Source organism: Dendropsophus ebraccatus, chromosome 7 (genome assembly GCF_027789765.1).
Source record: "Dendropsophus ebraccatus isolate aDenEbr1 chromosome 7, aDenEbr1.pat, whole genome shotgun sequence".
Taxonomy (NCBI): domain Eukaryota; kingdom Metazoa; phylum Chordata; class Amphibia; order Anura; family Hylidae; genus Dendropsophus; species Dendropsophus ebraccatus.
The window spans coordinates 89,819,102-89,843,135 of NC_091460.1; the positions used below are offsets into that span (position 1 = coordinate 89,819,102).

Below are 24,034 nucleotides of genomic sequence, written 5' to 3' on the forward strand. Positions count from 1 at the left end.
TGTTTCCATATTAGGGATGTCATTGTGATATGACAAGTATCCCCAGAGTTTATGAGACCTGTAAATATGAATAACAATAATGTATGTAAGATGGGACCAACATGGATTTTTTGGACATCATGTTGCAGCTGGGTGAATATGGATTCATTCAGATGGATATGTTTCATAAGATGACACAAGCTAATTAATTTCTGCATGCAAAGTCATCTCATCCAGGATATTAATTCAGAATATCCCAATTGGACATTTTTTTTTACAGATATAACAGGTAATTGTTTTGAAAAACCAGCTCAGAAGTTAGGTTGTGATTTCTGTTAAAGTAGCTATGATGATGGTTATAAATAAAGAACATATGAGAGAGGTAGACACCTGTACATACAGGGTGACCTAGAGGACAATCAATCAGGTTTATTCTGACATTTCATACACCATCTCATGATGTTTAGAATCCTGGGATATACTTAGGGTAGATCCAATTCTCCATATTCAGATGCCTAAATCACCAGCTATGACATTGAATATTCTGCACATTTTTCAATTAACTGTCCAGAAAAAGGACTGAAATTGAGATGTCACCCGTGTGGCATGTAGCAATGTAGTCACCACAAATCATTTTATTGTCTCTAGTGGGGAATTTACTATGATGCATGGCATTACACACATTACATGTAACCCAGTGGGTGTTTACTATGATACCCCTCCTAGTAATCTATGTAGGACCCTTAACATCAATGCAGCAGAAAACTAGGAAGGCACTTCTAAAACAACAACCATTCCAAGGATACATTTGGTAAGGGAAATAGTTTGGGTCTTTATTGGATCGAGGGGATGGAAGACTCAAATACTGTGACTCCATCAAGCTAAAGAAGAATATTAAAGGGGAACTCCAGGTAGAGGTTAAAAAAAAACGTCTGCAGAAGCATAACGCATTACTCACCTGTCTATCCCAGTTTTGAAACTACCAAAAATCCATTTGTTTGGGGGAGGGGGGGGGGTGCTCTGTTTTGTGTTTTTGTTCTTCCTGGTTTGGCATTTCCCAGAATGCAGTGCTTTCCCTCATGTGATCATCACAGCCTCCACCCATTACAATCAGGAAAATTAGTGCAACACCTGCTTCTGGCCGGTTAGAGATGGTGAATCAGTCAGGGGATTGGGGGATCCGGCCAAGCCTCCTGTGAGATCACGCCCTGCCCCCTGTGTGCATCATCAGCAAACGCACACAATGTGGGACAGAGGCATGTAAGATTGGTCTCCTAGGGGGAAATAGCAGCAGGAGCAGGAGACAATGTGAATTGGCACAGGGGCCTTTTTTCACTTCCTGGATTTTTATTAGCTACCAGTGAGGCAGAACCGTACAGATACAGTAATACATTGTATAGGCACATCTATATAAAACTTTTAATGTACTTTTAATAGAAAACAATTTTTTCTTATCCGGAGTTCCCTTTAAAGAACTTTCTGACACGCAGCACACAGCAGCCCCTCCACACCAGATCCACAGAACCTCAGATAAAACTGGAACTAATACTGATAATACCAAGTCCAAGATAAAACCATCATCCAGCAGAAGTAATATCCAGTGATCTTTATTAATCCATGGTAAAAAATAAATAAATACGATCGATATACAGTGTGATAATCTGACATGTATTCATACACTGACCTCAACACGCAAGTGCAAATTTATCGAAGATTCATAACATTTACATTAATTAAGCACATGTGATGTATCAGCCATGATGTATAGTTACCCCACAGTAATATCATTCTGTATTATGTATATAGAAAATCATATAAAATTTCATATATGAAATGCAATAGAAAATGAAACATTAATAGAACACATGTAGCAAAAGAAAAACATATACAGTGGTACCTTGGTTTAAGAGTAACTTGGATTAAGAGTGTTTTGGTTTAAGATCTCACAGTTTTTCAAAATTGCGACTTGGTTTAAGAGCATTGCTTTGGTTTAAGAGCTCCCTGTACTGGGTGGGAGGCGGAGTGGGGAAGGGACATGGCGTGAACAGGGTGGTCTACAGCACTGTACTATGACCCAGGAAGCCTCCCTCACCTACCAAAATAGCAGATCCACTTCAGACTGGGGCTTGCATCAGGGGACAGGACTGTGAGGGTAATCTCTTCACAACTTTAACCCCTTTCTCCCCGGACAGAGAGTGCTGCTATACTGTGCCCACATCTGCCCTGCTCATTCCTTCATACTCCCTGCAGTCTCTTTCAGCCCCTGTGTTTCCCATCCTCTATATTCCAGCTATAATGTGTCTGAACTAACATTCAGCTTTACACACTGCTGCTGAACTGTGCCTGCACTCACACTCAGCCATTATGGGGATCTGCAGTTCCATCCTGTATCTACAAACAGCTGATGTTTTTTCAGGTTTATGCTCGTATCATACGTTATACACCACATGCTGATTGCTATACTGTACAGTAATTTATATTATGACATATCCAGTGTTTTCTAAATCTTTGTTTAATTAGTTTTACATTCAGAATAAAAAAATCATTTTTTAAGTGTAGAACCAATCGTCAATGATTTCTTATGGGAAGTTTTGCTTTGGTTTAAGATTGGATTTGGATTACAAGCGCAGTCCTGGAACAGATTATGCTCGTAATCCAAGGCACCACTGTATATATATATATATGTATATATGCAGTGTCCCAGAACATGCAGACTACTACTCCTATTATGGCCATTTCTATTGCTGTGTCAATGCCTGTTCTGGTAAGTGTTTGCACTGCAACTGCTGCTGGTTTTCCCCTAGTATTCTCTGGTAATGTACATTCTTATGTGTATTCTCATGTATTCCTGTGTACTATTATATTGTACAGTGGTATGCAAGGCTGTTGATCACGTGACCTGTAACCATGGTTCCTCCAATGGCCGACTAGCTCTGGCCAGGAGCAACCATGTGACCTCCCACTTCCTCCTAACAAGTTAGTCTTCCCCCTGCTTCCAAGCAAGGAGGATGTGTGTTGTCCCTCTCCTGCCTCAGAGGAGTTGGGCTTCTTCTCTGCAGCCTTTTCACCATAAGCAGAGTGACTGATTCTGCTGCTGTATTCAAGTCTTCGGCTGTATCTGCCTGCTCAAGTGACCGGATTCTTCTCTCTCATCTGGGTGTCATTCCGTTATCTCTCCTCATCGCTGCAAGGATTCACAGCAAGTATTATTCTCAAGCTAATCCACCCAGCAACGCTATTCCTCTCATACTCCTACTCCCATCATCCGGCACGTATTCTCACAGCCTATGCAGCACCACTCCTGCTTTATTTGTCAAAGCCTGCTATATACCCGGTTGCATCCGGACAGTACTGTTGCTACTAGTTACTTCATCTATAATAAAACCGCTGTTACTGAACCCTGGCATTGGTGTCCACTAACTGGTGCCCTGACTAAGTGCAGCGAAGAATCGCATGCCCATCATCACCCGCAGATTCCTCAGACCGGCCCTACAGCTGTGCTGCCCTCAGGCCTATACCGTGACAAGTATACACCCTGCAGCTGCCCCGGTCATTGCCCGCTCATAACACCAGCACTGCGGAAGTGGCCCCCAGGGGCCAGGGCATCGCATTTTTGGCGTCACGAACAGGATCTACCCGCCATGCGGTGTACCAGATCTACAGTTTAATATCGTCTCCAGAGACTGTGCTAAAATTGCCATGGGAGTTCTGATAACTGAGTCGCTGCACGGCTGGGACTGTACACAAAATGGCCGCTTCTTGCTGTTATTTCTACCTGCGCCATCCCCCAGTGACGAGAGGGTTAACTGCCATGCGGCCGAGAAGCGGGAATTGCTTGGCGCCATTGATAATGACTGTGTCTCTCCTGATTGGCCGGCCGCTTCCACTGACGTCATTGTTGCTGGGCAGACTTTGGAGCCTGATCCTCCAGCCTGGCGCTCCTCCCCTTCCTGCTACAAGTTCCGGCCAGTGGAACGCAAGATGGCGGCCTATGAAGAGCACCTGCCTGCAGCCCCAGCGCTTGTGATGCCTACACTGCCTGAGAGTCTGCCTCTGCTCAATCCTGCGTGCCTGCTAATGCCGCTACCCTCCGACAGCGATATCAGTTGGGGCTCTACACCAGTCTCCAACGGTCTGGAGGAAGAGCCTGTCTCCATCGCCAGTGTCTCACCGGGATCTCGTTGCTCCAGCACTCCCGAGGTTGCCTTCTCCACAGGAGGATCGACCTCGCCAGAAAACGATGGATCCGTGAGTACCGGGGTTCCGGGCGCCCCTCTTCCTGCTTCTAGCCAGGGGAATAACTTTAAGGCCACCTGCTACGCCAGTCCCTGGAGGCTCCCCGGGCCCGAGACACCATCCCTGCCTCAGTGGGTGTTTGGGGACGACCCGGTTATCAAGAAGTTGGCGGATGAGATCAAGCAGGCCCTAACCTTGCTACCTCCGGTGGCTAAAGCCCCCCTCACCATGGCTACTACGGTGACTCCCCCTACCACTGCCGTGGCTAAAGCTGCGACCACCACCACTACCTACCATGTGGCCCCTACTGTCTCTCCTGTGACCACCGTGACCCCTAGCCTCGTGGTCACCACCGCAGCAGATGAGGCTCCTGCTCCGGCTTCCTCCCGGTATTACCCCTGGGAGAAGAAGAGGGGTGCCATTTGGGGTCCTCCAGGACACCTCTATTAGGTGTTCTCTTCAAAGGCTGAGTTCTATGACTGTGTTTTTTTTGTGTGCTGTTCCACCATTTAGTTCCTGCAACGTTCAAGGTTCGTGCCTGGTCCTCCTGACCAAGTTCCCTGTACTAACCAGCCATGAGCTGATGGACACTTACCATTACAAAAAGTTCTCTAGTGCCTGTCCCAGAGCCTTTTACATGGACGATGTCTAATTGCCTAAAAGAGACTCTACCTAACAGAGACACTTAACCCATTCCTTCCTAATGCACTTTCCTGTGATTGTGTGTTCCACACAGGGTATTATTGCACTTATTTCATTATTGCACTTATTGTACTATTGCATTCCAGTGTTATCGGAGTCTTTGTATTTCCTCCTCTGAGTAAGCACAAGGTTACATAGATTACCTCAGAGTAGAGTGCCTATTTTGTAAAACAGTATATTTTTCCAGTGTCAGAGTCAGATAGCTCCTCCTCTGAGTAAGAGAAGTCAGTTTACATATATATATATATACCTCAGAGAAAGTCCAGTTTATGTAGGAGTGTATTTTCTCATCCAGTCTCATAATTGTGTATTATTATATCTATATTATATCTATTATATCTATATATTATCTATAGCTGGAAAGATTTAGTTGAGCCAGTTTGCATTCAGATTTTTCTCAGATTTTCATTCAGATTTCTCTCAGGTTTCATTCAGATTCATGTGAGCCAGTTCTCCTCAAGACCTCGCAGTATTTGTTGTCCCTTGTGTTCCCTTCCTTTTGTTTCCAGTATTTGTTCGCCTCTGTCTTGTCCCAACACAGTAGTTATCACACATAGTCATACCTAACCTTCACACTTGTCCATACATATCGCACCTTGGATACCCTTTCGTGTGTTTGGCCTGTGGAGTGCTTGTGTGTGTGATTGAGTGGTATGTAAGGGACCTCCCCTTGTATGTTTGCTTTTATTATTTTGTTCTTTTCTCTTCCAGGTATCCAAGACACTACTCAGACACGCCAAGGTAGTACACAGGTCTTCACAGTTCTCTTTTCCAGTAGGGTAACACATTTAACAGAAAACCTACTGTCTAACTGGCTGGAATATGGAGGGTCACCCGCCAGCAGTTAAGTTGTCCTGGCTTACACGTCAGATGGTTCATGCACTAGCTACCTGGTCGCCAGAGTACGTTAGGCACCCCTAGGTGAAGTCCTGCCACTAGGGTTTCTCATCCTCTCTCTCTTCACACCTGTGCCTTGGGCGTGGGAAACACACACCTCATCACACTCACTCTCATCATTCATTCCTGTTGTTTGATTGTCCAGTCTATTCATGTTTGCTGCCTTCTAGATTCGCCGAGGTCGGCTCAAATTTGCTAGGGAGGTATGCAGTGTCCCAGAACATGCAGACTACTACTCCTATTATGGCCATTTCTATTGCTGTGTCCATGCCTGTTCTGGTAAGTGTTTGCACTGCAACTGCTGCTGGTTTTTCCCCTAGTATTCTCTGGTAATGTGCATTCTCATGTGTATTCTCATGTATTCCTGTGTACTATTATATTGTACAGTGGTATGCAAGGCTGTTGATCACGTGACCTGTAACCATGGTTCCTCCAATGGCCGACTAGCTCTGGCCAGGAGCAACCATGTGACCTCCCACTTCCTCCTAACAAGTTAGTCTTCCCCCTGCTTCCAAGCAAGGAGGATGTGTGTCGTCCCTCTCCTGCCTCAGAGGAGTTGGGCTTCTTCTCTGCAGCCTTTTCACCATAAGCAGAGTGACTGATTCTGCTGCTGTATTCAAGTCTTCGGCTGTATCTGCCTGCTCAAGTGACCGGATTCTTCTCTCTCATCTGGGTGTCATTCCGTTATCTCTCCTCATCGCTGCAAGGATTCACAGCAAGTATTATTCTCAAGCTAATCCACCCAGCAACGCTATTCCTCTCATACTCCTACTCCCATCATCCGGCACGTATTCTCACAGCCTATGCAGCACCACTCCTGCTTTATTTGTCAAAGCCTGCTATATACCCGGTTGCATCCGGACAGAACTGTTGCTACTAGTTACTTCATCTATAATAAAACCGCTGTTACTGAACCCTGGCATTGGTGTCCACTAACTGGTGCCCTGACTAAGTGCAGCGAAGAATCGCATGCCCATCATCACCCGCAGATTCCTCAGACCGGCCCTACAGCTGTGCTGCCCTCAGGCCTATACCGTGACAAGTATACACCCTGCAGCTGCCCCGGTCATTGCCCGCTCATAACACCAGCACTGCGGAAGTGGCCCCCAGGGGCCAGGGCATCGCATATATATATATATATATATATATATATATGTGTGTATATCTATACATGTCCCTGCAGCTGCGGAGCTCAGGGGATTTGTGTAGAGGCGCATTGCCTCTACATAAATCCCGATCGCACAGAGCCTATCCATGCGAAAATTTTGAAACCTACGCCAGCTCAGACCTGTGTAGGTTTCAGTATCATTTTCCACCGGAAAAAATGATAAATGCGGCGCACGCAGAGGCCGCGCCTCCTCTGTGTGCTGCCACACCCCCGGTAACGCGCCCTCTCTGCCCACTGGCGATGGGTGGTGCATATGGGGCAGATGCGAAAAAATCTGCTCCTAAAAAAGGCATTTACGCCTTTTCATACATGTCCCCCACTGTGAGTATATATATATTATATATAAATATATATATTTCTTAGGCCCCGTTCACACTGAGCAAAACTAGCGGAATTCCGCGGCGGAATTGTCCGCCGTGGAATGCCGTTAGCCTTCCGCTCATAATGGGAGTCCTATGGCAGGTGCGCGCTCCTGCCCTGGTCCGCGCTGAAGAATGAACATGTGGAATTCCGCTAGTTCAGGATTTCTGTAACGAGTCAGAAGAGACTAATTAGCAATGATTAATAGAACAATTAAGAGTCTATAAAGCACCAGAAAGACCAGAGACACACTGGGGGATAATTATCAAAAATATAACCCTTTTTTTTGGAGTGGAAATTTCGCAAAATTTTGAGCAACCGCATAGCTGCGCAAAATTTTGCGACTTTTCGGGCACATACACCAATCATGTATTTCACCACCTAATGTGGAGCCGGTATGCTCTGTAGGTGGGGTGCAGTGCACCCGGTCCACAGAGTGTAAGGGGTTAAGTAGTGATGCAGTAGCATCACTACTAATCCTCTGGGGATGTACATATAGCGCATAGCATAGCGCACCACTCCTTGCAGTACAGGAGCAGGGAATTCCCTCATTAGTCTTCTTCTGTGCGGGACATATAAAATCCCCGGTATGGGAGTTACAGTCTGGCTCCCAGGGACTTAACCCCCTGGGAGCTAGACTGTAACTCCCATGCCCATACTGGAGGTCACCCAGCTTTCCCAGCATCCTGTAAGGTTAACCCTTACAGGATCCTGGGAAAGCTGGGTGACCAGCATGGGCATTGGAGTCACAGTCTGGCTCCCAGGGGTGGCGATCGGAGCGGCGGCGGCGGGGGTGGCGATCGGAGCGGTGGTGGTGGCGATCGGAGCTGCGGGGGGGGGTAGCGATCAGAGCGGCGGCGGGGGTGGCGATCGGGGCGGCGGGGGGTGGCGATCAGAGCGGCGGCGGCGGGGGGTGGCGATCGAGCCAGTGCAGGGGGCTGTGGATGAGCGGGGGGCCAGGCGGAGGGCGGCGGGCGGACGGATTATCGCGCGATGACTGTTTACACGGAACGATCGGCGAATTTTTGGCGAACTACGAACGACGATTTATGAAGATGTTAAAAGATCAAATTGAACGATTTTTCGATCGTTTCGCCGCGTTTACACGTACGATTATCGTTCGAATTCGATCATTATCGCGAAAATTCGCCCGATAATCGCTCCGTGTAAACTTAGCATAAGGGTCCATTTACACAAGAAAGATTATCTGACAGATTATCTGCCAAAGATTTAAAGCCAAAGCCAGGAATGGATTTGGAAAGAGGAGGAATCTCAGTCTTTTTATGTCTTCTTTATGACCTGATCTGTTTATAGTCTGTTTCTGTTTCGTCCCAAGCAGCATCAGATGTCTAAACACAGATACAAGTATCTCTCTCACTCTCAAGTATCTCTCCAAAGTTCTTGCAGAGCACAGTACTACTTTGGGTTGGGACTCCCTTGACAAACTCCTCTACGCTGCTCTGCTCTACTTTGCACTCTCTAAGCACCGCTACAACTACCTTTACTCTACGTTTTCAAGCATCTCCTCAGCACAACGGAGTTTAAGTACTAAAGCATGTACAAATATTTATCTATTTCTGCAAAGGTGTTTGTCATCTCAAGAGACTTTACAGTAAAGCTGTTTTATTCTTTATCACTGGGGACTTAGTCATCCTTTCCTTAGCACCAGCACCTATACAGACAGCATCACACCCACTTAGGTTAATTTTTCCCTTTCAGTGGGTGGCGGTACCGATAGTTGAGGTGGGCGATTGCCACTCAGGACTACCGCGGACTAGAGCCCAAGGGACCCATCACAACCCGGCAGGTCACCGACCATTTGGGGAACAGTACGAACCAGCCACCCTAAAGCAGGTACCAACATCACCCCCACTCCGAAATATTATATGGCCCCCTCTGTGCAACCACCATAAAGTATATGCCCCCTTTGTGTATCCCACATATAGTAAATAGCCCTCTTTGTGCATTCCCGTAAGTATTCCTCTTTGTGCATTCCCATTCTGCTGCCCCCTCTCTATAGTAGATGCCCCCCCTGCTTCTACCAAATAGATACCTCCCCGTTGCACACAATATAGATGCCCCACCCCCTGCTGCTCCCAATATAGATGGCCTACCCTGCTGGTCCCACTATAGATGCTCCCCTCCAGTGCCCCCAACTTAGATGCCTCCTCTGCTGTTCGTAATATAGAGGCCCCCTCTTCTTTCTCCGATATAGATGGTCCCCTGTTACCCCAATATGATGACATGCTGCCAGACTAAATGGAGAGGGCTAAGAAGGATTATATTCAAAACAACCGCCCTGTGTACATGGGAAGAACACAAGCATTCGCACAAGGATGGTTACCTAGTGCTTTATGTGTGCTAAGACATAAGAGGAAGCCTTGCTTTACTTTCAGGATCTAGATGGAGCCTGTGTGTTCTGTTTGGTTCTCTCTAACGGGAGAGACACATTTCCATTAACAAGAGTCAGGGGGCAGCGATATCCAGAGAAGATTAGAGACCTAGTGAGCCAGGCTATGGGGCTTTTTCGGGGCAAGCAGTATTTTTGTTGTGAATGTGTGATTTACAATAATTTTTGAAAAAGACAGTGACTATTTATGACCATGTTCACACACTTTTTAGGACTTATTTAGCACATAAAATTTCCAATAATATCCATATAACGCTCAGAAACAATCTTTTTGCCCTATTGCTTTTGATGGGAAAAACATCAGTTCACATGTGGTTTAATTTCAGTCTAATTATTACAAATGGCGAATAATTCTGTGCACAGGATTTAGATTTGTGGCAAAAATGTGTAATTAAAAAAAAAAACGTGCATTTTTTGGCACATGTAAGTTACAGCTCTTCTATACCAAAGCCACACCCACATTTCCATAAGCCCCTCCTCTAATGAGCAAAGTGCAAACAAATGTCATGGGACTTCTTTTTTCTTTTGCAAATAATGAAAAAGAAGCAACCGAACAACCAGTTAAAAATTGCTAAAAAAACCCAAAAAACACCTGAACATTTCATAGTCATGTTTCATGTAAACTATATTTATATAACAGCAAGGTGAGGCTTATTATGCATACAATGATCATTCTTTTCCCTCACCTTATTAGGTCTAGTAAAGCATCTGCAGAGCTCAGGACAGGCTTTCCGCAATATGATCCTCCTCTGCGCTGCAGCCCAGGATGGATGCAGATCACCAGTATAATGCCCACTGCAACAGCCAGAAATGTCGTCCATAGATAATATGTGATGGTTATAAGACCCATTCTTCCGCAAACTTTTGAGTCCATTGTTGCTAATCCCGACATCAGACTGAAAGATGAAAATTTTATTTTTAATAATCATATTGATCCAATCAACTTTATTGTCAGAACCATTTGAAACAGCGGCTCAGGGGGTTTGATGTGGTGTATGTTTAGAACCAGGTAAAGATTTAGATTCATAACAAAAATGTGTACATAAGCCATAGCCCCTTTTATATCAATACCACTCTGTTTTGCTTACTCTTAAGCAAAAGGTTCAGATACGTATTTAAAGAAGGCGACCAATTAAGATACAAGGCAATTTTATTAAACAAATGATTAAAAAGATGACAAGAAATCTATAAAAGGATTATATACAGATGGTATATCAGAAATACAATAACCAGGTGTTCTTAGTATGAGATTGCCTACACTTTTGCATAGATATAAAAACAAAGGTGAAGTACTTACAATATCATTAGTGCATAGTTACATAATCTGTCCTTAAAGCATCAACCGTAATCGGTGAAGACAGAGAACATCCCCAGGAATTTCATACTATCATCTGTCTGAACATCAACCGTCAGAGGCTACCGGCGAAGACAAAGAAAAATATCCTGGGAAAAGCTACACCGTGTAGAGAGTCCCCTAGACATGGGTCCAGGCCTCTGTCATTGTCAGTAGCTATTGCAGTGCTTCCCAACCTTTTCCACCTCGGGGCACACCTTGGAAAAAAAAAATTCCACGGGGCACCCTTACTAAATAATGTTCTACAAAATAAGAAAAACCGTCATACAGTGACTACTACTAGTACTACTTTTCATCTCTTCAGAACCTGCGAGACAAACAATTTAGGCTCCGCACATTTCTAGCAACCTCCTTTCCTTTCTCCCCCCTGTAGGCTCCCATAGTAACTGCGCTGTTTGGTGTTATGTGCAGTAAAGCGAGTAGGAATGTGGGATGCCCCCTGTATGTAGGATCCCCTGCTGTGATGAACTAATAATGCCCCCAGAGGTGCCCCCATATACTAATAATGCCCCAGGGGTGGCCTCCATATATTAATAATGCCCCCAGAGGTGCCCCCATGAACTAATAATGCCCCCAGAGGTGCCCCCATAACTAATAATGCCCCCAGAGGTGCCCCTATGAACTAATAATGCCCCCAGAGGTGCCCCCTATGAACTAATAATGCCCCAGAGGTGCCCCCATAACTAATAATGCCCCCAGAGGTGTCCTATGAACTAATAATGCCCCCAGAGGTGCCCCCTATGAACTAATAATGCCCCCAGAGGTGCCCCTATGAACTAATAATGCCCCCAGAGGTGCCCCTATGAACTAATAATGCCCCCAGACGTGCCCCCATGAGCTAATAATGCCCCAGAGGTGCCCCCATGAACTAATAATGCCCCCAGAAGTGCCCCCATATACTAATAATGCCCCCAGAGGTGCCCCCATGAACTAATAATGCCCCCAGAGGTGCCCCCATATACTAATAATGCCCCCAGAGGTGGCCCCATTAACTAATAATGCCCCCAGAGGTGCCCCCATGAGCTAATAATGCCCCAGAGGTGCCCCCCATGAGCTAATAATGCCCCCAGAGGTGCCCCCATATACTAATAATGCCCCCAGAGGTGCCCCTATATACTAATAATGCCCCCAGAGGTGCCCCCATGAGATAATAATGCCCCCAGACGTTCCCCCATATACTAATAATGCCCCCAGAGGTGCTCCCATATACTAATAATGCCCCCAGAGGTGCCCCCATATAGTAATAATGCCCCCAGAGGTGCCCCATGAACTAATAATGCCCCCAGAGGTGCCCCCATGGGACGTCCGGCAGGCGTTATGACGTCACATCATCACGCCTGCCGGAGAGGTCACGTCCCGGCCTCCCATAGGCTGCTGGCATGAAGTGCTGGCAGCCTATGGGAGTGAATATAGGAGCAGGATGCTGACACTTCCTGCTCCTATATTCTGCTTACTTTAATGTTCCGCCCGCTCATAGTGCGGGCGGAACATGAAAGTGATCCGTGCATCCCGAGAAGCTGCGCGGCCGCAGCTTCTCGGGATGCTTAAAGAGACAGCGCACATTTCCCACCGGGATCCCGCGGCACCCCTGGCGGGTTCTCCCGGCGCACCAGTGTGCCGCGGCACCCCGTTGGGAAACGCTGAGCTATTGGCTTCTTATACCCTTTTTAGAATCTATCTCTCAATACAACCTGGGGTTGTACAAAGAAAAAAATTCTCAGATGTCTGCTTGGATTACCTTATGTTAAAGAATAGAATGGCCGGTTCTAATCCTTAAACTCTTGAGGGTGCGTTCACACCTACAGGATCTGCAGCAGATTTCATTGTCCAGATTGGATTTCCCTTGAATCTGCAACTTCAAATCTGCTGCAGATCCTTTATGTGTGAACGCACCCTAAGGACGGAGCCCAAAATGGCCTTAAGGAGCAGACCAAATTTCAGGAATATGACGTGTGACACTTTATCCATTAATAACTTGGGGATGCTTTTACCTATCATGCTGATTCTGAGATTGTTTTCTCGTGACATATTGTACTTTATATTTCTGGTAATTTGGAGTCGATACTTATAATGAATCTTTATGAAAAAAAAAATAATAATTCTAACTTTGAAATTTTCTCCTTGCAAGGAAAATGGTTATGCCACATAAATTAGATATGAAATAGCATTAGCTATTTATGTTCGTGGCATTTATTAAACTTACCTTCAATTTTTTAAGACAATAGAAAGCTTCAAAGTTTAGCAGCATTTTCCAAAATTTTCGCAAGAAGTTTAAAATTAGATTTTGCAAGGGACCAGTTCATGTTTGAAGAGGATTTAAGGGGGCTGTATGTTTGAAGCCCCACAAAGCACCCCATTCAGAAACTGCACCCCACCCCAAACTTTTCAAAATCAATTCCAGAATTTTTTTTAACTTTTTAGGTGAGTCACAGAAATAAAAACTAAGTGTGTAAGAAAATTGAACATTTCAATTTTCTTTGCAGAAATTATATTGTGATCCAATATCTTTCATAATAGAAAACTTATTTCCTGAGAAATGCACCACAATTTTTATTGCCCTGTTTCTGCAGTTTATAGAAATATATTATATGTGGCCATATTGCGCTATTTGACTCAACCACAAGCCTCAGATACAAAGGAGTGCCTAGTGAATTTTGAAGCCTCCATTACAATTGGCCAATTTTCAAAGTACCACTTCTGGTTGGCAGAGGCTCTGGGGTGCCAAAACCTAACAATCACCCCTAAAGGGACATCATTTAGGAAACTACACCCCTCAAGGAATGTAACAAGGGGTATAGTGAGCATATGGACTCACTGGTGACAATGTGCCGTGAAAATGAAAATTTTAATTTTTTACACTAAAACGTTGGTTTAAAGAGTCACTGTCGTATTTTTTTTTTTTGCAGAAATCAATAGTCCAGGCGATTTTAAGAAACTTTGTAATTGGGTTTATTAGCCAAATCTGCCATTATCTGCATGTAAAAAGCCTTTTCCCAGGTCCCCCCTCCTTCCTCTTTTTCATCCACTCTGAAAAATCTGAAAATTGTGACTTGTTGCAGGAGACGTACCCTGTCTGTTCTAGGAGAGGGGAGGGGGGAGGAGGAAGGAGGGAGTTAGCCGGCAGCAGAAAGCAGATAACAGAGGATTACAGGCATGGAGCTGGGTGACAGCTGTAATCCGAGCTCAGACAGGTCACTGGTGATGGTCAGAACAGATAACGAGTGAGGGATTTGTAGATTAACTCTTTGTTGTCTGTTTTGGTCTTTTCTTTAGCTCTCTCCATAGGAGAACAATGAAGACAGGGGGGAGAGCTTCAAACTGCTTTTTCATGATAAAAATGCATTTTTCGGATAATAAACCCAATTACAAAGTTTCTTAAAATCGCCTGGACTATTGATTTCTGCAAAAAAAAAATTCACGACAGTGACACTTTAACTTTGAACTTTTCATGTTCACAAGGGATTAAAAGAAAAAAAACCATAAAACTTGTAGAGCAATTTCCCCCGATTAAAAAAATACCCCACATGGGGACATATTGTGCCATGATGGCACAGGACACGCCTCCAAAAGGAAGGTGTGCCATTTGGATTTTGGAAGCTGGATTTTGCCAGAAAGGAGGACGGAGGTCATGTTGGGTTTACAAAGCCAATATATTAAGGAAAATGTGAAGGAAAAAAAGAGGTTCAACTCTCACCAGTCTGCTGATATCTTTGGATGATTAGACCCAATGTGCACTGTACTTGCAGTGCAATAAATACTCACTTAGTCCGGTAGACTTCTAAGTCTGGCAGCACGTGGGTCAGTGGTTAGCACTGTAGCCTTGCAGCGCTGGGGTCCGCCAGGGCAAGATCTGCAAAGAGTTTGTATGTTCTCTCCGTGTTTGCGTGGGTTTCCGCCGGGTACTCCCCTTTTCTCCCACACCGAAAACGTACAGATAGGTGAATTTAGATTGTGAGCCCTAATGGGGACAGGGAGCAATAATTGGCAAGAAACTATGTAAGTGCTGCGGAATCTGTGTGCACTATACAAATTAAAGCATTATTATTATTATTATTATTATTATTATTCTCTTATTGTAACTTTGGATGCAGCATACAAAAGATAGTTTGCTCACAGTTGATGTGAACTCAGCATACGGACGCCCAGGCACGTCCTCCTTGCGGACATTTCGGAGGCACAAGACTCCTCCTTCCTCATGCGCATGAGGAAGGAGGAGTCTTGTGCCTCTGAAACGCTGAGTTCACAACAGCTGTGAGCAAACTATCTTTTGTATGCTGCATCCAAAGTTACAATAAAAGAACTTAAAAGTCTACCGGACTAAGTATTTGTTGCACTGCAAGTACAGTGCACATTGGGTCTAATCACCCAAAGATGTCAGCAGACTAGTGAGAGTTGAACCTCTTTTTTTCCTTCACATTTTCCCTATTATATTGAATGTTGAAGCTGGACTGGTGGAGTCTGGTACTGTGGAGGCTGTAATTAACCTACAAGTGCGTACTGTGCGGGAGGCAGAAAAAAATAATTTTTTGCTTTAAAAAAAAAGAAAAAAAAAAAAAAGAAAGAAAGAAAGAAAATTTACACTGAAAAAGAAAAAAAACAGCCGAGGAGAGAGGCAGGGGACACTACATCACCACCGATCCAGGGGAGAGGGTGGCAGGAAAAAGGGAAGGGAGGCAGGAGAGGGAGAGGGTAAGAGGAGAGAGGAGAGGGTGGCAGCGGAGAGGGAAGAGGGTGGCAGTAGAGGGGTGGCAGGACAGAGGGTAAGAGGAGAGGGGCGGCAGGACAGAGGGAAGAGGGTGGCAGGAAAAAGGAAAGGGTGGCAGGAGAGGGGAGAGGGTAAGAGGAGAGAGGAGAGGGGCGGCAGGATAGAGGGGAGAGGGTGGCAGAAAAAAGGAAAGGGTGGCAGGAGAGGGGAGAGGGTAAGAGGAGTGGGGCGGAAGGACAGAAGGGAGAGTGTGGCAGGAGAGTGGCGGCAGGAAAAAGAAAAGGGTGGCAGGAGAGGGGAGAGAGTAAGAGGAGAGAGGGTGGCAGCGGAGAGGGTGGCAGGAGAGGGGAGAGGATAGCAGGAAAAAGGACAGGGTGGCAGGAGAGTGGAAAGGGTGGCTGGAGAGGGTGGGAGCGGAGAGGGTGGCAAGAGGAGAGGGTGGCAGGATGGAGGGTGGCAGGACAAAGGGTGGCAAGAGAGAGAAGCAGGAGAGAGGAGAGGGTGGCAAGAGAGAGTGGAGGGTGGCAGGAGAGGGGAAAGGGTAAGAGGAGAGGGTGGCAATGGACAGGGTAGCAAGAGGGTAAAAGGAGAGAGGGTGGCAGCAGAGAGGGTGGCAGGAGAGGGGAGAGGATGGCAGGAAAAAGGACAGGGTGGTAGGAGAGTGGAAAGGGTGGCAGGAGAGGGTAAGAGAAGAGAGGACGGCAGTGGAGAGGGTGGCAAGAGGAGATGGTGCCAACAGGGAGGGTGGCAGGAGGAGGAGGGTGCCATCAGGGAGGGTGGCAGGAGGGGGAGGGTGCCAGCAGGGAGGGAGGCAGGAGGGGGAGGGTGCCAGCAGGGAGGATGGCAGGAGGGGAGGGTGCCAGCAGGGAGGGTGGCAGGAGGGGCAGGGTGCCAGCAGGGAGGATAGCAGGAGGGGAAGGGTGCCAGCAGGGAGGGAGGCACGAAGGGGAGGGTGCCAGCAGGGAGGGGAGGGTGCCAGCAGGGAGGGTGGCAGGAGGTGGAGGGTGCAGGGAGGGTGGAAGGAGGGTGAGGGTGCCAGCAGCAGAGGGAGAGGGTGCCAGTGGAGGGAGGGTGCCAGGAGGGTAGCAGCGGAGGGAGGGTGGCAGGAGGGGGAGGGTGCTAGGAGGGGGGGGGTGTCAGGAGGGGGATGGTGGCAAGAGGGTTCCAGCAGGGAGGGTGGCAGGAGGGGGAGGGTGCCAGCAGGGAAGGAGGCAGGAGGAGGAGGGTGCCAGCAGGAGGGGGAGGGTGCCAGCAGGGAGGGAGGCAGGAAAGGGAGGGTGCCAGCAGGGAGGGAGGCAGGAGGGGGAGGGTGCCAGCAGTGAGGATGGCAGGAGGGGGAGGGTGGCAGGAGGGGGAGGGTGCAAGCAGGGAGGGAGAGGGTGCCAGCCGGGGGAGGGTGGCAGCAGAGGGAGGGTGGCAGGAATGGGAGGGTGCCAGCAGGGAGGGAGGCAGGAGGGGGAGGGTGCCAGCAGTGAGGATGGCAGGAGGGGGAGGGTGCAAGCAGGGAGGGGGAGGATGGCAGGAGGGGCAGGGTGCCAGCAGGGAGGGAGGCAGGAGGGGGAGGGTGCCAGCAGTGAGGATGGCAGGAGGGGGAGGGTGGCAGGAGGGAAATGGTGCCAGCAGGGGGGGGAGAATGGCAGGAGGGGGAGGGTGCAGGGAGGGTGGCAGGAGTGGGAGGGTGCCAGCAGCGGAGGGAGAGGGTGCCAGCCGGGGGAGGGTGGCAGCAGAGGGAGGGTGGCAGGAGGGGGAGGGTGCTAGGAGGGGAAGGGTGGCAGCGGAGGGAGAGGGTGCCAGGAGCTGTAGGTTGGCAGGAGGGGGAGGGTGCCAGGAGCCAGAGGGTGGCAGCTGAGGGTGCCTGTAGGGGAAGGATGGCAGCAGAGGGTGCCCCGAGGGGGAGGATGGCAGCAGAGGGAGGGTGGCAGGGAGATGGAGGAGGAGGCGGCAGCAGTATGGGGAGGCGGCAGCAGCACCTGGCAGAATGGAAGGGGAGCAGGGGTCACACCGGGGAGTAAGTGGCAGCATAAGGGGGAGGCGGGGGGACACACGGGGAGCAGGCAGGGGACACACGGCAGCAGCAGTATAACGGAGGAGGCGGGGGAAGCAGGAGTTGCACAGGGGTGAAGGCAGCAGCAGCTGCATCATAGAGGAGGTGGGGGCAGCAGAGGGACACAATAGGCAGCAGTGGCGGCATAACGGAACAGCGAGGCAGCTGGGGGACACACGGGGGAGGAGGCGGCAATGGCGGCGGTGGCATTACATGGACATGATCCTTCTCTGCTCACGATCCTTCTCATTCTCTCCTTCTCTGCTCGCCGATGCGTGATGTTGCCCCCTACGTGACACAGGAAGATGGCTGCTCTAGTAAACAGCAGCTATCTAAATAGTCCACTCCATTATATTCTTGAGCTAAGAAGTCCTCTCTATGCCTCAACATTCCTAGTTTGTAGGCTTACAACTGTGAAATACAAAGGAGTAGAAAGCTACAAATAACAGATTTGGAATCAGCATCCTTTATCCTATTTACTGACGACTTTAGTTTAAGGTTTTGAGGAGGATTAATTGGAAGTTACAGAGTGCCTTTAAAATCTTCAGTGCAATACAAATTAATAGAGGAGCAGGTGCACATGCAGGTCTAAATTGTGCTTTAGGTAATGACTGGTAGAAGGTGCTGAGGGTGTCTTGGGGGCCTTGCCTAAGTATTTATTATAGTACTCTGCCAGGATAGTGTGAATAGTAACTTAGTGTTACAGAAAAAGAAATCCTCGTCCTCATGGTTAAGATAGGTGAAGTAAACAAATGCTTTTTGCCAAACAAGTCCAGCAAGTGTCAGGTTTGGTAGTACGAGTCCCAGGCTTGAACTAATGGGTGAAGCTAACCCCTCAAGATTACTTGAGAAGGCCAAGTAGGTACCAGTGGAATACTTCAGCCCTTTGTCCCACTGAGGACCAGTCTTTGACTGTAGATTGTCCTGACTGTTTAGAAGGATCCTAGGCATAGGCAAGGTTGAACCAAGGTGACCACCCTTTGGGTTTAGCAGGGCATAGTTGCTTTGTAAGGTAGCTCAGGAAAACAGTCTCTCTCCTCCAATACTGCTGACTAAAGACAACTTATAACTCCCCGTGGTCCTGGCCCAGTATCTCCTCACTGCAGATGAGTGGAAGAAAGAACCTCCCACCAGGAACTATCCTGCCTATATAGGGGTGACCGAGTGACGAGTTGCTATTGGTGGGGACATACTGAAGATAGAGAAGGAAAAAGTGTAATAGGTCAGAAGGGGTGTGTTGTATCTGTACCAGTCAGAACAGCAAAACAACAACAGTTAACCCTTTTCATTCAGATGTGCCTAGGAAAAACAGGGTAGAGTAAGACACTAAGTGGTGATAGGGCAGAAAGGCACCCATCATCCCAGAGTGTGACACCTGACAGAGTTACCTTTGGACAGGGGGTACCAAAGGGTTACTCTTTCCTGTGTATTATGTACTTTTACTAACCTATTGTAGATGCTCTTTCTTTGTAGCCTAGTACTCTTCTTCTTTTCTTTGCACACATTCCTTTCCACCCCTCACAGGGTAGATAACACATCCCCTTTAGGAAGTTACTTGGTGGGAGGGGGTGTAGCTTCAGTCTTATCCAGATTCTCATAGGGAAAGGCTCTGCCAGGACCCTTGTCCAGGACAGGTCTAGATAGTGTGTTCAGTGATTGGTGATATATGTGTATGGAGATGCAACCAGAGACACTTAGTTCTTCCAGTCTATCTATTATATCTATTATGCAAAGCTAGACACTACCAAGGGAGATAAGTTAGTGATCAACCTAGCCTACGCCATGAACCAGCCTAAACAGTGTAGGGCAGTATCCTACAACACATGAGGAACTAGCCTGGATAAAACAAAGCTACCAGAAGGTCTACATATTCTATTTCGCAGTGCAAGTAAACCAAAAAAAACACGGACACTTAGCTTCACCCAGGTAACCAAGTCTGGGGCTTGTATCACCCTATTAGGAAGAGTACCTCAACACTGTAGGGCAGAAGGTGGTCAGACTATAGTCTAAACACAGGTACAAGTATCTCTCTCACACTCAAGTATCTCTCCAAAGTTCCAGCAGAGCACAGTACTACATTGGGTTAGGACTCCCTTAACAAACTCCTCTCCTCTGCGCTACTCCACTCTACTCTAAACTTTCAACTACCTACTGCAACTACCTCTACTCTACGTTTTCAAGCATCTCCTCAGCACAACTGAGTTTAAGCACCAAAGTCTGTACGAAGATTTATCTATTTCTGCAAAAGTATTTTGTTTTATCAAGAGACTGTACAATAAAACCGTTCTATTTTTTCATTACTGAGTCATCCTTTCCTACGCACCAGCACCTATACATTCTAGACGTACACCTTGGGCAAATTTTCCCCTTTCTGTCGGTGGGGGTACTGATAGCCCGGGTTGGTCAATTGCCATTTAGGACTCTCGTGACAAAAGCCCAAGGGACCCATCACAACCCGGCAGGTCACCGACCATTTTTGGGGAACAGTACAGCCAGCCACAACACAAAGCAGGTACTACCACCATACCTGTGTGATGGACTAGCACTGGCATCACGACAATTACATCTTTCGCTGAGCTGTACAACAAAACCGACCAACCACCATAGAAGTGGCATCACCAGTAACATCTCAGTACGTCACCGGTCAAGCACCATACATATATTGGTAGTTAAACTGACCAGTAGATAGTATATCCCATGTAGGGGATTGCACCCCAGTAGGCTGTATGTCCCATGTTGCATCCCATCAGTAGTTAGTCCACCAGCTCGCATTATACTTTTGTAGAAAAGAGAACCACCCATACTCATATGGCCCCGCTGCATCCTAGGGCTGCATCTAACTTCTGCACTGCGAATCAAATGCTGCACACTTGGGTTCGGACAGAGCCGAACATAGTTGAGGTTTACTCATCTCTACTACATACATCTCCACCAGCAACACCAAGGTGGTCAGAAGTCTATTTAGAGACTTTTGTGCACCACTTCAGTTATTGTAATCTTACACCATATGGTGCAGTATAAGGCCGGGTTCACACTATGTGAAACACCAGCCATTCTGTGACCAACAATGGAGAGTGAGGCCGGACCTGTCAGGCTTATGCGGCTGCTATTTATAGTTTTTCGTGGGGCTGCTAGGGAACCTGGCTGGAGTATATCCTATGGGGGACATGTATCATCTGGCGTACGGATGATTTTCGGCAGAAAGTGACGATTTGCGCATTATTTTATTCGCAAATGGACGATTTGCGAATAAATATTCGCAAATAGGCACTTTCCGCCGAGTACGCCGGGGGGGCGGGGAGGGTGTGTGAAGGGGGCGGAACGGAGGGCGCGGACTCAGAGTCCGCGCGATTTACCATCCGTTCCGCCAAAATATACGCCAAAAACCTACTCCAGTCCTCAGCTGCCGTAGGTTTTCGGCTGTGCGCACCAGAGCGCACGGGATTTATGTAGAGGCAGTTCGCCTCTACATAAATCCCCGTAGCGCTGGAGATGCGGGGACATTTATAAGTCTGGCGTAAAAAAACGCCGGACTTAATAAATGTCCCCCTATGTGTATAGACTCCAGCCAGGATTCCCTCAGACTGCAGTGCACGTAACTTTTGTATTAATTACGGCTGTTGTTGCAAATCGTCAACAACGGCCGTGATTAGTGCACAACTTATGTTGTGTGAACATGGCCTAAGAAACCACTGCCCAGATTTCTGGCGGTTGGGCCCCCTGCAATCTGACAGTTAGGGTCCTATTACACGGGGGGGGGGGGATTATTGTGAGAAAAATCGTTATCGTTTGAATTTACACACTAATCTCTAAAACGCTAAGATCTGGTCTTTTTAATCTTTTTAGATCCTCAGGGTAGGTGGGGGTCCAACTCCTGGCCCCCGTGCTGATCAATTGAGAGTGCAACAACCGTTTTTTTTTTTTTTTTGTGTCAAAGTATATCACAATATATTATAGCAGTGTGAATACAGACTGAAGCCTTGTTATCACGTTCCGTAATCCACGGACCCTATGGACCCTATGGAGCGTGCAGACTCTCAGACATCTTGGTGTCATATGATGCCGGCAGAGCTGAAAGTGTTTAAATCTTTGCAGGACTAACACATGACGCCGGGAGGCCTGCAAGTACACTGCACAGCTTCACGGTCCGGAGGGTCTGTGGAATAAACAGTGTAAGAATAAGGCCGGAGGATGTAAACTCATCGAGTCCTGTGTAAAAACTAAAAATGATTAAACTATAAATATGAACTCTTTCACCTGGAAGTTATAAGAGGCAGAATTAACATCTTGAGCATTCTCATTAGCAGCTCCCCAGGGAAGGAAAAGTATTGTTTTTCCTGAAAAAAAATGAAATATGAAATAAATATAGAAGGCAGATATTTCCTTAAATAAACAAGTACATTTGTTGTTTTATGCAATTTCAGACTATGCAAAATATTTTATTTTCATGAACATCCATATATAACCAACATTGCATGCAAAGATCATTGAACATATAGCCATGTATAGTACACAGTATAAAAACTATAGCAGTCCTATAATAATTATATAATTATAATATTTCATGTTAGCGACTAATAATAAGAATAATAATTAAGCCCTTAAAGTGTCACTGTCAAATTTCAAAATCGAAATCAGCAGTAGACGTGATATAAAGCAAGTTTGCAATTTATATTCTTTTTATCTTTTTTTTTTAGTTATCATGGAAAACACAGCACTTCCTGTTTTCTTACAGTTTTTATTTTTTAAAACACAGGAAACAGTCAGAAAACAGGAAGTCATGTGTATCCTAGGCCATCGGCGCACTCACAGAGAGAAGGCAGTCATGTAATTGAAGGACACATTGAGCCGTGACTCTCTGTACTGGCCGGAATTCCTGTGTTTCGTCTGTTTTTTCAACAGACATAAATCTGAAAATCTGCCTTCAGGAGACAGGACCTGGATTTCTGGTAAGTTCAGCTTTGTTTTACAGCATGGTAGCAACAAAAAAAAAAAATATCAATGTATATTGCAAACTTGCTTTATTTCACATCTACTGTTCATTTGGATTTTGGAAGTTATAACGACAGTGAAACGTTAAGAACTAAGGCAATTTTTTGTTTTTGCACTTTTGCTTTTTCCTCTTTATGTTTATAAGGCCATAGTGCTTGTATTTTTTTACCTACAGACCCACATATTTTTTGCAACACTAATTGTACTTTGCTATGACAGACTTGATTTTCCATAAAATGTGCTGCGAAACCGGCAAAAAATAATTTGCGTTGTCAAATTGTGTTTAGGTCATTTAACCTATGGTAAAATTAACATGTTCTCTATGTTCCTCACATCAGTACAATTACAACAATATGCAACTTGTATAACTTTTTTTTTATTCGATGGCTTTTAAAAAATTTAAACTTTTTTTTTTTAAACTAAATGTGTTTAAAATTGCTCTATTACCATTACCATTACAATTTTTTAGTCTATGAGGCTGTGTGAGATGTCATTTTTGGTCCACAGTCTGTACTTTCTACTGGTACCTTGTTTGCATATATGCGACTTTTTGATCACTTTTTATTACATTTTTTTCTGTCAGGTTTGACAGCTGCTTTTAAATGGTTAATTAGCCTTCAGGAGACGGGACCGTGTGGCTTATAGAGGTGCTCCTTAGCTGCTGATAGTAGTTAAGAGTGGCACCATTGAGAGCAGGGTCCCGGCGAGCCCCCTCTCTGAACCTCCATCGTACTAGGTACATCATAGGATGCAAAGGGCTCAGTTACTAGATTTATAAGAGGGTAACATACACTAGTGACGCCGATAAGAACAGCATATTGTAGTGTCCTATTACAGGTCTTCTGTATCTTCATACACCCAGGTAAAAGTGTTTCCGTCATGTGTCACAGTTAGGTAATGTAGCTGCTGTGCCCTACTCCAACCACTAGGTGTCTCATCCCCCTGTGCACAACTGCAGTTATGTAGGAAGGTTTAGCCTGCTTCACACACTCACATCACTTCCTTTCTGTAGTTAGGCAGCTCTAGCCTGGCTCTCAGTCAGTGAGGAGCTACTTAGTTGTGAGTTAGATAAGGAAGACTAAACACCCGATTTCAGTCCCAGAGAATACAGCAGTCATGCACAGATGAAAGTAAGCCACTCTCTACTGAATTACAATTGACTAAGTAGGAAAAATACTATTAGTTAG

At 46.4% G+C, this 24,034-nt stretch overlaps 1 protein-coding gene across 2 annotated transcripts in view; it reads right to left on the minus strand.

The window, feature by feature from the left end:
* Positions 1-24,034, minus strand: part of LOC138797559 (excitatory amino acid transporter 5-like) — a 160,893-nt gene that overhangs the window by 87,130 nt on the left and 49,729 nt on the right. For both annotated transcript variants that reach the window (XM_069977878.1, XM_069977879.1), the window contains exons 2-3: positions 22,113-22,192; positions 10,439-10,648 (exon numbers count right to left, since the gene is read on the minus strand). In XM_069977878.1, the coding sequence (XP_069833979.1) occupies positions 10,439-10,648; positions 22,113-22,192 (290 nt within the window). The remainder of the gene's footprint in view (positions 1-10,438; positions 10,649-22,112; positions 22,193-24,034) is intronic.